Source organism: Dictyostelium purpureum, assembly GCF_000190715.1.
Source record: "Dictyostelium purpureum unplaced genomic scaffold DICPUscaffold_1, whole genome shotgun sequence".
In the NCBI taxonomy this organism is placed as follows: Eukaryota; Evosea; class Eumycetozoa; order Dictyosteliales; family Dictyosteliaceae; genus Dictyostelium; species Dictyostelium purpureum.
In genome coordinates this window covers 271,000-284,353 of record NW_003519338.1, presented here as the reverse complement: position 1 = coordinate 284,353, position 13,354 = coordinate 271,000, and the positions used below count along the sequence as shown (strand labels likewise).

General features: G+C 25.5%; 7 protein-coding genes across 7 annotated transcripts; 4 read left to right on the top strand and 3 right to left on the bottom strand.

Annotated features, from left to right (window-relative positions):
* Positions 1-465: 465 nt before the first annotated feature.
* DICPUDRAFT_73943 (uncharacterized protein) lies at positions 466-2,578 on the top strand (the record flags this gene model as incomplete). Its single annotated transcript, XM_003282909.1, has 2 exons — positions 466-591; positions 749-2,578. 2 exons carry the CDS (start codon positions 466-468, stop codon positions 2,576-2,578), a joined length of 1,956 nt encoding a protein of 651 aa, XP_003282957.1.
* Positions 2,579-2,873: 295 nt separating this feature from the next.
* Positions 2,874-3,796, top strand: DICPUDRAFT_44520 (uncharacterized protein). Its single transcript, XM_003282908.1, has 2 exons — positions 2,874-3,037; positions 3,104-3,796. The coding sequence occupies exons 1-2, from the start codon at positions 2,904-2,906 to the stop codon at positions 3,732-3,734; spliced, it is 765 nt and encodes a 254-aa protein (XP_003282956.1). The 5' UTR covers positions 2,874-2,903; the 3' UTR covers positions 3,735-3,796.
* A 63-nt stretch (positions 3,797-3,859) lies between these two features.
* On the bottom strand, positions 3,860-5,624 carry DICPUDRAFT_96228 (uncharacterized protein). The gene is made up of 2 exons (XM_003282861.1): positions 5,483-5,624; positions 3,860-5,412 (listed from the first exon to the last, which is right to left on the bottom strand). The coding sequence occupies exons 1-2, from the start codon at positions 5,537-5,539 to the stop codon at positions 3,940-3,942; spliced, it is 1,530 nt and encodes a 509-aa protein (XP_003282909.1). The 5' UTR covers positions 5,540-5,624; the 3' UTR covers positions 3,860-3,939.
* Positions 5,625-6,562: 938 nt separating this feature from the next.
* On the bottom strand, positions 6,563-6,790 carry DICPUDRAFT_146570 (uncharacterized protein; the record flags this gene model as incomplete). Its single annotated transcript, XM_003282860.1, has 1 exon — positions 6,563-6,790. The coding sequence occupies one exon, from the start codon at positions 6,788-6,790 to the stop codon at positions 6,563-6,565; it is 228 nt and encodes a 75-aa protein (XP_003282908.1).
* A 541-nt stretch (positions 6,791-7,331) lies between these two features.
* Positions 7,332-8,139, bottom strand: DICPUDRAFT_24920 (uridine kinase; the record flags this gene model as incomplete). The annotated part of the gene is made up of 2 exons (XM_003282859.1): positions 7,332-7,798; positions 7,932-8,139. The coding sequence occupies 2 exons, from the start codon at positions 8,137-8,139 to the stop codon at positions 7,332-7,334; spliced, it is 675 nt and encodes a 224-aa protein (XP_003282907.1).
* A 1,042-nt stretch (positions 8,140-9,181) lies between these two features.
* Positions 9,182-11,887, top strand: DICPUDRAFT_146568 (uncharacterized protein; the record flags this gene model as incomplete). The annotated part of the gene is made up of 3 exons (XM_003282907.1): positions 9,182-9,421; positions 9,487-9,583; positions 9,657-11,887. 3 exons carry the CDS (start codon positions 9,182-9,184, stop codon positions 11,885-11,887), a joined length of 2,568 nt encoding a protein of 855 aa, XP_003282955.1.
* Positions 11,888-12,294: 407 nt separating this feature from the next.
* Positions 12,295-13,134, top strand: DICPUDRAFT_146567 (uncharacterized protein; the record flags this gene model as incomplete). The annotated part of the gene is made up of 1 exon (XM_003282906.1): positions 12,295-13,134. The coding sequence occupies one exon, from the start codon at positions 12,295-12,297 to the stop codon at positions 13,132-13,134; it is 840 nt and encodes a 279-aa protein (XP_003282954.1).
* Positions 13,135-13,354: the final 220 nt, after the last annotated feature.

Below are 13,354 nucleotides of genomic sequence, written 5' to 3'. Positions count from 1 at the left end.
AAAAAAAAATAAGAAAACATTATAAAAATAAAAATATCATATGTACATATCTCTGTTTTATTCCTTATTTTATTTTTTTATTTGTATTTTAGTTTTTTAATAAAACTTTGTTTTTTTTTTTTATTTTTTTTTAATTTTTTATTTTTTTTAATTATTTTTTTAAATATTTTTATTTTTTTTAAAATTATTTTTTATTTTTCGTAATTTGTGAAAATAAAAAAATATAAATTACTAATATAATCTTAATTTTTATTTTTTTTTATCTTTCTTTCAAATGATATTATAGAATAATTAATGGGAAGGATCTTTTCAAAAGAAAACAAACATAGTTTATTTTTAAAAAATCATCATTTTTTCCATAGCGATCATCTTATAAGTTTATTTAAATCTTAAATTAACTAAAACACAATAATTTTTTCACACTCACACATAAAACACATTTTCATAAAAATATAATTTAAAATAATGAATCAATCAATTTTAAACCCAATTGAAGCTTCAATGTTTCCATTAAAACAATTCCCAAATTCATCGTCATCATCACCACTTAGTGCATCCTCATCATTGTCATCCTCACAAGATCAACAACCAGTAAGAAGGACAAGGTGGTTCAAAAACTAAGGTTTCAGTAATCTTCAATGGTAAAGAGGAATTTGTAAGCTGGTATGGGATCAACAGCATCACAAACTATCGAAGAAGCTATTAAACCGTATTCCAATTACCAAGCAATGTTAGATTGTTTTTAAAGGACCAGGATGGCGATATTGTTGCTATTGCACCAACTCTTCCAGCTGGAGAAACCTTTACCTTATTTATTAGTAATGCTCCATCATCCTCTTCATCATCACCAAAAATTAATAGTAATACCGATGATGTACCAACTTCTGCTGAGGACCTCTCTTCATCAAGTGGTAATATTAATGCAGAAAAACCAATGAGATCTTCTGCCTCATCCTCATCTTCATCACCAGAGCCATCAAAAGTTAACCTTTTAATGGATAATGATGATGTTGATGAAATCTCTGGTGGTTCCCAAAAAAGAGTCTCTGGTGATTTAAGTAATCTTGCCGACGAAGAAGACGATGACGATGACCCACGTAAAAAGAGAAAGAGAAGAAAGGCTGTTGAAATCGATAGAAGTTTCAAATGTTCCATGGCTAACTGTCAAAAGATCTATGGTTCAGAAAATGCTCTTAAAATGCACATCAAATTAAAACACCCAGAATACCAATATCTTATTATGCAACAACAAATTCCATTAACCAATAAAACTTCACCACCAATCATTGTTAATAACAAAATGTTACAATATAATAATCACCCAGGATATGTTCAAGGTCCACCACATGGTCACCCAATGCAAAATTCCCCACAATACCAACAATATGTTCAACAAACCCAATACCAACAAGCAATCCATAATAGTAGAGTTCCAACTTCATTATTGTTCCAACAACAACAACAACAACAACAGCAACAACAACAACAACAACAACAAATGCCACCACAACATCCACAACACCCACAACATCCATCACAACAAATGCCACCACAACACCTCTCTCAAATGCCAAGATCACCACAAGGTTATTCCCAACAACCACCAAGAAATATCCCATCATTAAAATTCAACGGTCCAGAAATGAATCCAAGAGATATCTATTTATTATCGAAACAATATACCGAACAACAACAATACCAACAACAATATGGCAATGGTGGTGGTAATAATAATGCTTTCCCAAAATTATTTAATTCACAAGTCCCAACCTCTGAACTTAAGAATCAATTAGCATCATTCCTTGCTAAAGAAAAACAAAATCAAAATAATAATAGTAATAATAACAATAATAGAGAAAGTGGTTTAAGTAGTCAACACTTACAATCAATTAATAAAATTATAAGTGCTACCAACATTGCTCATCTTTTACCAAGTAACCTCCACCCAGCTTTCTTCCATAGTTTCCAACAACAACTTGATCAATTGTTTGCATCAAATCCTGGTATGGCTCAAGATATTTTAAATTATGATTATGACGAATTAAGCAATTTCATCAAAAAACAAATTGAACAAGTTAAATTGAAACAAGAGCATTTATTCCATAATAGTAACAATAGTAACAATAATAATAACAACAATAAATCCAATCGTCTTCCAAACTTTAATTATCATGATGAAGAAAATGAAGATAATGGCCAAAATGAAAGATTAAATAATGAACAAAATAATGAAAATATAAGAAAAAGAGAAAGAGAGGAAGATGAAGAAAATATTTTAAATAACAATGCAAGATCTTCTTTTAATAGAAATGAAGATTCTGAATATCCAACACCATCATCATCACCAATTAACAGAAATTTAAATAGTTCCAAAAATATATTGCCACCATTAACAAAGGGTAATTTATCATTCCTTGTTTCAAATAATTCAAATAACTCTGATAATGAAGAAGATATTAAAAAACCATCATCAACCTCATCATCATCAACCTCAACACCAAATAATAACTCCTCCTGTATAAAAAATGAACAACAATCAGATGCCGCAAGTCTTCTTTTAGGCTTACAAAATATTTAAAATAATTTAGATATATTTAAAAAAAAAAAAAAACATACCACCAAAAAACCTAATAAATTCAAAAATGTATATACTAATTTTTTTTTAAACGTATATATATTAACTTGTATAAATTTCAAATAACATAAAATTCCATCTTTTGCTTATTAAATATTAATTTTTTTTTTTTTTAATTTTTTTTTTTAATTTTAATTTAATTTTAAAATTTTTTATAAATTAAAATTTTTTTTTTTTTAATTATTTTTTTTCTCTTTTTTTTTTTTCACATTATTTCATCAATTTAGTTTGTGGGTTTATTTCATTTATATAAAAAAAAACAAAAGAAATGAATATTTTAAATAATCAATTTCAGTTAAAGATTGCAACTGCTGGTATTGTTTCATCAGTATTTGTTTATAAAATGGCTCAGCATTATAATCAAAAATACCACCTCAAGCAGTATATTTTTAATAAGATATGGTAGGTAAAAAAAAAGGTAGAAAAAAAAAAAGATTCAAATATTAATATTTATTTTTTAATAAATAGGTCCCAGTTAAGCCCAATTATGGACTACAAACTTCGTCATTTTAAAGAGGAATTATTTAGCCAAGCAGAAGGAAATGTTTTAGATGTAGGTTCGGGTATGGGTCCAACTTTCAAATACTTGGCCAATAATAACAAAATAAAGAGTGTAATAGCATTAGAACCAAACCCATTCATGATGGATAAATTATTAGAAACCATACAACAACAGCCAAGTGATTTCCCAATTCGTGTATTAAATAAAACTATTGCGAAAGCTATAGAGGATAATGATATCGAGCCACAGACATTCGATACAGTAATTTGTAATCTTGTATTATGTTCAATACCAAATTATGAAAGAATCATTGGGGAAATTCAAGATTTGTTAAAACCAGGTGGTAAATTATTATTTATCGAGCATGTAATCTCTGAAAACCCAGTTTACCAATCAATAGAACACCTTTTTAATCCCCTTTGGGGAATCTTTACCGATGGATGTCATTTAAATAGAGTTACAGACGGTATAATTAAAAACATGGATGGTTGGGAAAGAGTAGTTGTCAATAATGCTGGCAAACAAATGTTCAAGCATGTTTATGGCTTTGCTGTGAAAGATTCAAGTTCAAAACCTCAGAAAATTACTATTAACTAATTTTAATAAAAAAAATCCCTTGTTCCTTTTTTCATTACTATTGATACAATTTTTAAAACTTTAACATTATAAATTGAGAATCTTTTTAAATTATCTAAATAAAGGCAATAGTTATTTTATTTTTTTAAAAGTTTTATTTATTTGTTTTTAATTTTAAAATATTTAAATTACTAGTTTTTTTGTTTTAATAAAAAGTAATACTGATTTACTCTTCATCAGCATTTCTGCCACTGGCAACAATTTGTTTTGCTTGTTCAACAATAGCTGAGTCAACATAGTAGTCAGCTTCTACATTGTTAATTTGACGAATAACTTCTTTTTCTAATTCAGAGACAACTTCAAAGCCATTGTTAGCTTCTTCTAGACCATCTTGGTTATTGTTTTCTTCAGCTTCTTCTTGAACCTCTTGTTGTTCTTGGTTATTGTTTTCTTCTTGTTGATTAGCTTCCTCTTCTTGTTCTTGACCCTCTTGGTTATTGGCTTCTTCTTGTTCTTCTTCTTGTTCAATTTCTTTTTGTTGCTCTTGGTTATTGTTTTCTTCAACTTCTTCTTGATTATTAACCTCTTCTTCTTGATTTTGGTTATTTTGTTCATCTCTTTGCTCTTCTTGATTTTCAAAATCAAATTCTTCATCAAACTCTTCACCTTCTTGGTCATCTTGGATAATTTGACGCTTAGAGACACCAAGGTTAACGAAAAGACCATTGTTAGCTTCATTTTCTTTTTGTGGAGAGTTTTTTACTTGGTTATTTTGTTGATTTTGTTGATTTTGTTGATTTTGTTGGTTTTGTTGGTTTTGTTGATTTTGTTGATTTTGTTGATTTTGTTGATTTTGTTGATTTTGTTGATTTTGTTGATTTTGTTGATTTTGTTGATTTTGTTGATTTTGTTGGTTTTGTTGGTTTTGTTGGTTTTGTTGTTGTTTTTGTTGGCTTCTATTTTGAATAGCAGGGGTTTGTTTAGCATTGTTACTATTTTTAATTTCATCAGCATTAACTTTTGGTTTAGCATTGTTTTCATTGGCTTGGTTAGCTTGGAAGCCTATGTCAATACGGTTACCCAATAAATCAATTTGTAAACCTTGGACATTGTCTTGTTGTTCTTCTTGTTCTTGTTGTTGAACATTTTCCTCTTGTTCTTGTTCTTGTTGTTGATCTTGTTGTTGGTTTTCTTGAGCTTGTTGTTGTTCTTCCTCTTGCTCTTGTTGTTGGTTTTCTTGTTGTTGGTCTTGTTGTTGATTTTCTTGTTGTTGGTCTTGTTGTTGAGCATTTTGTTGACCTTCTTCTTGTTCTTCTTGGTCTTGTTGTTGAACATTTTGTTGCTCTTCTTGTTGCTCCTCTTGATCTTGTTGTTGAACATTTTGTTGTTCTTCTTCTTGTTCTCCTTCTTGTTCTTTTTGGTTTTCATTTTCCATTTCTTGTTTCTTGGCACTTTCTAATTCTTGTTTTTCTCTTTGGTAATTGTAACCTTGGCTCCATTTGTTATGGATAAGACTCCATTGGGCACTATTTTCATTGTGCTTTACATCACTAACCATCATTTTCAATACACCTTTCCATTCATTTGAATAGTTGTCCATTGTAGCTAATTGATTATAGATATCTAATTGGAATGCATTTAGTTCGCTTGGTTCAATTGAATTAAACCATCTTTCTAATTCAGCATTTTTTTCAGCTGACTATAAAATTAAAATAGTTGTTAGAATTTTGAAAAAATAAATAGTATTAAATAAAAAAAATTGTACATACGACATGGCCCATAGCTAAAAAACCAAGAAGAATTGCTGCGATATATTTTGGCATCATTTTTGTGTGTTTATTTAATGCTATTTAATATTACAATAATAATATTATAAAAAATAATGATAGTAGTTATTATAACAATTATTACAGATATAAATGAAATGAAAAAAAAGAGTAATAAAAAAAAAAAAAAAAGTAGAAAAAAAAAAATTATAAATTAAATAAAAAAAATTATTTATGTGAATATATATTATTATTTACTAAATATATGATTTGGTTGCTATGATAATTAATGACATATTGTTATTTTTACATTGAAAAAAAAATAATAATTAAAAAAAAAAAAAGTATTTGGGGGAAAAAATGAAAAATATGTGTGATCACCACCAAGTGTGTGTATGAATATATTAATTATTTCACTAATAGAAAAAAATAACATACAAAATACAATAATACACACCAACACACATTTAATATTAAAAAAATTTAATAAAAAGTCAAAGAAAAACAATTATTTAATGGGGTTATATACACGACCACTATATACAAATTATAATATACAAAAAAACTGAATTAACTACCATGGCTAACATTGTAAATACATTAAATAATATTTATAATGACCCCCCATTTTAATTTACAAAAAAAAAACATTTACGTTTCAATAAAAAAAAAAAAAAATAATAATAAAATACATATTCGCTAATAATCTATCCAATCATATGAAAATTTATTTAAAACATTAAAAAAAAAAAAAAAAAAAACAACTATTTTTGGGTACTGGTATTAATAAATTCTTTATTACAGTATTGTTATTATTACTATTATTATTTAATTTTTAGTTGGTTGTTTCTATGAGTATTTTAATATTATTACTTTTAATATTATTTAACATGTATATACTTTATTTTTATTTATTTTTATTAATTTACAAAAAGCGGAATAAGAGATTTAATAAGTTATAAGTTGAAAAAAGAATTACTATAAGTGAAATGATAACTGTTATAAAAAAAATAAAGCTATTAGTATCATTACTATTATCATGAGTATTATCACGAGAAACTATTGTATTATTATTATTATTTATTATTTATTATAGATGTATGATATTATATGACAATTACCATAAACATATTTTTCAAAAGTAGTTCCAAAATATAAACCAGTTTCGGCCTCCATCTTTAAAAAATAAAATTTGACATAATCAAAAAAAGTTTTTTCTTTTCTAACCTTAGAAAGGACACTTGTTTTAATTTGTTCGATTTCTTTCTCTTCTTCTTTTTTAATTTTTAATCTTTCTTCTAATGATAACATTTTTCTATATTTATTTTAATATTGTTTATAATTTTTATAAATTTAAATACTATGGTGGTAATATATATATATTAATATATAAACTAATTGTAAATAATTAATGATTGTTATTGGTAAAAACAATTGTTATAAAAAAATAAAAAAATTTTTAAAAAAAAAAAAAATAAAATTAAAAAAATAAATAATTTTTAAAAAATAAATTAAAAAAAAAAATTAAATAAAAAAAAATAAAATTATAATAAAATCAAAATTTTTTAACGAATGACAACAACAGTTTTTGATGGGAACACTTCCACTTCTAACCCTTAATGTAATCGTATATCTCTGATGAAGTTTGTTTTATAAAATATTTATTTATTTATTTATTTATTTATTTATTTATTTATTTTATTTATATTAAAATTTTATATACTTTTTTCCTTATAAAAAAATATCTTTCTTTTTTTTTTTTTTTTTTTTTGGTTTAAACAAAAACTATCTGGCCTATTGATTATTATTAATTGCAATTATCAGGGGGGTTTTTTTTTTTTTTTTTTTTTTTTTAAAGTTGTTGTGATTTTCTTAAAAATTCTTTTTCTGATAATTTTGAGCTAATATGTTGAACGATTAAATCAATAGCAACTACATTATCGGCACCTCTTGGAATGATAACATCAGCATATTTTTTAGTTGGGAGGATGTAATCATCAAAAGCTGGTTTAACAAATTTTTCGTATTGGAAGAGGACACTGTCAAGGTTACGGCCTCTTTCGGCGATATCTCTCATTACTCTTCTGCTTAATCTTGTGTCGGAATCGGTATCTACAAAAATTTTCATGTCCATTTGATTACGAAGAGATTCTGTGTAAAATGAGAGGATACCTTCAAAGAGAATGACATCGGCATCACAGAGTTCGACAGTTTCTTCTAAACGTGAATGTGACTTGAAACAATAGGTTGGGATATTGACATTTTTACCTTCTTTTAAGTCAATTAATGCATTTTGAACTAATTGCCAATCGAAAGCATCTTAATAATAATAAAAAAAATAAATAAAATAAATATTAATAAAATTTATTTTATTTTTTTTTTATTGATTGTATGGTATTCCAATTGATTATTTTTCTATATGCACTAATTATTAATGTTTAATAATATATACCTGGATGATCGAAATTATAACTGGCGACTTCTTCTCTATCTTCTTTGGTTAATGGTCTGTAAAATGAATCTAAGCAAATGATGGCAATTCTTTTATGACCTAATCTTTTCATAATTTCATCACAGACTGTAGTTTTACCGGATGCTGTACCACCTGTAACACCAATAATAAATGGGTGTTTGCTGATATTATTATTATCAAATTTCATTTTTATTTTATTTTTATTATTATAATGTATTTACAAAAAAAAAAAAAAAAAGTTGTTTTTATAAAAAAAATAAATTTATATAAATATTTATATATAGATAATTTGATGAGGTGTGATAAGGTGATATGTAAAACAAATCAATAAATATTTTTTTTTTTGAATGGATGAAAAATTGTACAAAATTGAGAAAAAAAAAAAAATAAAATAAAAAAAAAAAAATAAAAATAATAAAAAAAATAAATAAAATTTCACGAAAACGAAAAAAAAAAAATAAAAAAAAAAAAAACTGATAGTGATGATGAGGAAAGTTAATTTAAAAATTAATGATTATGATAAAATTATAAATATATAAACTGATTAATAAATAGATAATTAAGAAATGGGATTATAAAAATAAAAAAACAAAATAAAAAAAAAGAAAAAAAAAATTAAATAATAAAAAATTAAAAAAAGGTTATTTTAAATAAATAAAATATTTTAATCTTGTTAAATAAAAAAAAACCCCCCATTATACAAATATATATATACAATAATGAGAAAGAAAAGAAAATAAAAGGGAATTATTTGTTTTAAAATGGTATTTCAATTAAATTCAATAAAATAATTTTTTTATAAAAAAAAAAAAATAATTTTTTTTTATTTTTTAAATTTTTTAAAATTTTTTAAATTAAATTATTTACTTATTTTTATTATTTTTATTTTTTAAATATACCAATATATATATAATATATATTTAATTTTCTTCAAATTTTTTTTTTTTGGATTGTGTGGTTAAAATTGTTTTTTATTATTTTTTTAATAACACACCAAACTATTTATAAATCTATTTCTATTTCTAAATTGTTAGTTTTATTTAATTCGTATACACCACACCCACACCACTATCATTAGTATTGTTTATTAGTAATATTATCATTATCATTATCATTATTATTATCATCAAATAGCTTACCATAATATCACTAATAGCAATACATAATAGAAATCAATATATAACAACATATATGAATAACAAAAAATATTTGAAAAATATAATTATATAATGGATCAATCATCAGAAAAAGAATTGGAAAAGTATATTTTAAATCAGGTTCAATGGGAGTCATTACCATCACATGCAAAGTTAATTTTAGATCAGTCACACACTAAATATAAACAATATGTATTGAAATATAGCATAAAGCATCAATTAAGATGGGATACTAGCTTGATTAGTTGCTTTGTAACAGATGAAAGATTATATTATCAAGAAATCGTTAGATTATCGGTTGCAAATTTAGTTGTAGGTATAATATATAGTTAAAACGTTATTACCATCTTACTAATATGTTTATTTAAATAAATCAGTTATATCCTTACCATATTTCAGATAAATTGGTTCCAATGTTAAATGTAACACCATTTAAATATTATTTAATTATGATGATTGAAACGATGACAAATTGTAAGTTTTTATCTTTTTTAATTGTAATTTTTTTTTTTATAAAAATTTAATTATTAATATTATTAAAAATTAGCAAAATCATACGACGAATTACCAAATTTTACAGCAGTCGATTGTTTAAGGGTTTTAGAAATTGGTAGAAATCAATTTATAGACTTAATGAATAAATGTAGATCAAAAGGAAATTTATTTAAAAAGAAAAAAGATGTTATTAGAGGATTATTGCCACAAAAATCATTAGAAAAGAATATAGATTATTGGTGGATAATTAAGTATGGCCATCCAAACCAAGATGAGGAGAGAAATTTATCATCACAAGAGTTAGAAATAATTGACGATTTGAAAAAATCAAACGGTCAGGGTAGACAAGCTGGAGTTTTCCAACGTGAGGCAGTCTTATCATTGGTCAGTAAAGGCTTAGTTTATATAGATGTACCTATTCAAAATTCAGATGTTGTTTCCGTACCACCGTTGGAGGGTTTTGTCATGAATAGAGTATTAGGAGATTATTTTGAAAGTTTATTGTACAAGATTTTTGTTTCAATCGATGAAAGAACAACTGTGCAAAAGTTATCCGAGGTACTCCAGATTAATGTTGAATTGGTTAAGCAGGCCGTCAGTTTATATATTAGATTGGGTTTTGCAAAAAAGAAAAATTTAGAACCTTTAATAACAAATGTTGTAGTTCAGCCACAGCCACAACCACAATCACCACGTCAACAGCCATCAAATAACAGCGAGTCACCAAATATAGTATTGGAAACATCACCAGCCCCAATAACACCAACAACAGCAGCAGCATCAAAATGGAATCAAAGTTGGATTACATATTATCAGGATAAACAAGAAGATTCACCATTTTTAAATACCAATAATTTACCAAAGAATATGACAAACGATAACAATGAATTAAATATTGTGGATCAAACAGAAAATGAAAGTAGTGGTGGTACAATGTTAAATAGTGACGAATCAACATTAATGGGTGAAGAACAAAAAAGAATTGGTTTTGTATTTGATTCCTCAATTACAGCTTTTCTTATGATGGGTAATTTAGGTTATGGTTTAAAGAATCATGCAGTAACAATGTTTGAAGTTGGTAAGTTGGCAAATGAGGCATTGGAAGATTTCTTAAAAGAGTTGGATAAAATTAATGCAGATGAATTTGTAGATTCCGAGGCTAAACTATATGCTACCAATGCAATTTCTCTAAGAGATACTATTAGACATTTAAGAAGTCGTTATGTTATAGGTGGTCAGCTACAAGGATTGGATTTATTAAGTTGCGAAAGAATGAATAGTTTGGATGAAGCAACCAGAATTAGAGTTTTAAAAAAAAATTATTCAGTATTAATTTCAATGGCCCCCCTTTCCACCGATAATACACCAGTAATAACTGCGATTCCACCAAATTTTGGACCTCCAATTTACGAAGTACATAGCTTTTGGTTTAGAATGTACCTTTATCATATGATTGGTAAAGGTCCAAAATCTATCCTCTTCCCAAAGGGCACTCGTTTAAGAAAAATTCCACAGGTATTTAAAGATTGCGAAAAGATTTTTGTTTGCTCCATCGACCACGATCCTATCACCGTTAATTTATCACAACTATTACCAACTGCAAATGAAACCCTACTTTCATCTCCATTACTTTTACAAGCCTATTCATTTATTAAATACGAATCAATACCAAAGATTTCTAAATTCCAAAGCCATAGCCGTTCGAATAGTGTGGTTTCAACTCAAAAAGATGATCAAGTAATTTTCAATGTAGCTTTTCCAACTCATTTGGAGATCGATCATGATAGTACATGTTTAAATGAAGAGGAATATAACGAAGAAAATATTTCAAATCATCCTTTAATTCAAAAGATTCAAGAAGTATTTAATTTAAAGCATTCATTTGGTTATATCAGTTTGTTAAAGAAAGAACTTTATAGTTATCCTTCACACCCTTATCAACAAACAGGAAGTGCATCATCATTGTTCCAAAAAACTATAGAGTTTGTACCATTAAATATATATTTTGGTATCCCAATTTTTGATGATAAATTAAATAGACAGGTTTGTGAAAAAATAGATAAATATAATTTACTTAGTCAAGAGAACCTTGCTCAACACAGTAGAAATTGCCGTAACTTATCTTTAAACCTATTCCATTTTATTTCTTCAACTTGTCCCCCAATTCATCCAGATTTAGATGCTATCGATTCAACTAAAATAAATTCAACTTTTCCTTCTGTACAAAATATACCTTTACCAACTCAAACTATTTCATTTATAAATGGTATTATTGATTTATAAATTTAATAAAATAAAGTAATATTAAAATTTAATTGAAATATATTTGATTTTTATTTTCTTATTTTTTTTCTTGAATCTTTATTTGATTTTTTTTTTTTGGTTTTGGATGACATCATTGATGGTTTTTTATAAAAAAAAAATCTAAAATTTTTTTCTTTAATAAAAATAAAAAATCTAAAAAAAAAAAAAAAAAGAAATAATGGAAAATACATATTATAATTATAAAAAAACAATTATTTTTTTTATTTTCTTAATTTTTTTCATATATTTTTTCTTATTATTTTTTATATTTTTTTTTAAAAATAGTATAAAAGCACAAAGTTAATAAGTTTATTTTAATCAAACAAACAAAAATTAAATACAAATAATAATTATAAATATTAATATATTTTATTTAAATAACTAAAATGCCATTATCATTAACCTCAAGAAAATCATTAAAAGATAACGAAGAAACCTTCAAAACTCATTTAGCTACAATTGAAAAAGCTTTAGGTGAACCATTTGAAATTGTTTTTGACTTTGAAGATATCATCACCAAATGTAACGATAACTGGGTTACTAATAGTTGTGGTTCAATCTTTTACAAAGATGTTGTTGGTAACTTAGCCAAAAACATCGATACTAAAGTTAGTAAAAATGAAATGGTCAAAGAAGCTTTCTTAGCTGCTGTTCCAAATAAGAAGTTTGTTTTTGTAGCTGCTGATGAAAAATTACCATCATATTGGCAATATTCATTTGCTGATGGTAACTGTGTAATCTCATTCCGTCCAAAGATCTGTAACACTAATGATGTATTCACTACTAAATTAGAAACTGTTCTTCCATCACAAGGCACCTACTCTTTAATGACTCGTTTAAATATTAAAGAAAACCAAGCTAAAATGGATGCCAATTTAGCAGCTGTTAAAAAAGCAATGAAATCAGATGCGGATTGGACCATTGACCAATCATCATTAGAAGCTGTTTACCCACATGTTGCAGCCGATTTAAAAAATAGTTTTGGTCATATTTTTGCAGGTGTTGTTGAAAAAGTTGCTGCTAATCTTGCTAAACGTTGTACTGATGAAATGGTATTGGAAGCTGTCCAAGAAGCCACCTCAAATCGTACTATTGTTATTAAACACAATGCTACCCAAAGTGGATATTGGTTATGGTCATTCGAGTCTGGTAATTTAGTTATTTCATTCAAATCAATTACCAATACAAACGATGTTCAAACTTTCGATTTTATTAAATTATTATAAATTAAAAAGAAATAAAAAATTTAATAAAGATAAAATACAATATTTTATTTAGTTTAACAAGCGATTCGAATTAAATATTTTTATGGTTTTTATACCTGTATTTGTTTTATTTCTTATATTTTATTTCTTTTTTTAATATATATAAATTTAATAAAAGAGAATTTAAAAGTAATTTTTCCCTTTTTAATTTATCCAAAATAATAAGTATTTAATTATCTTT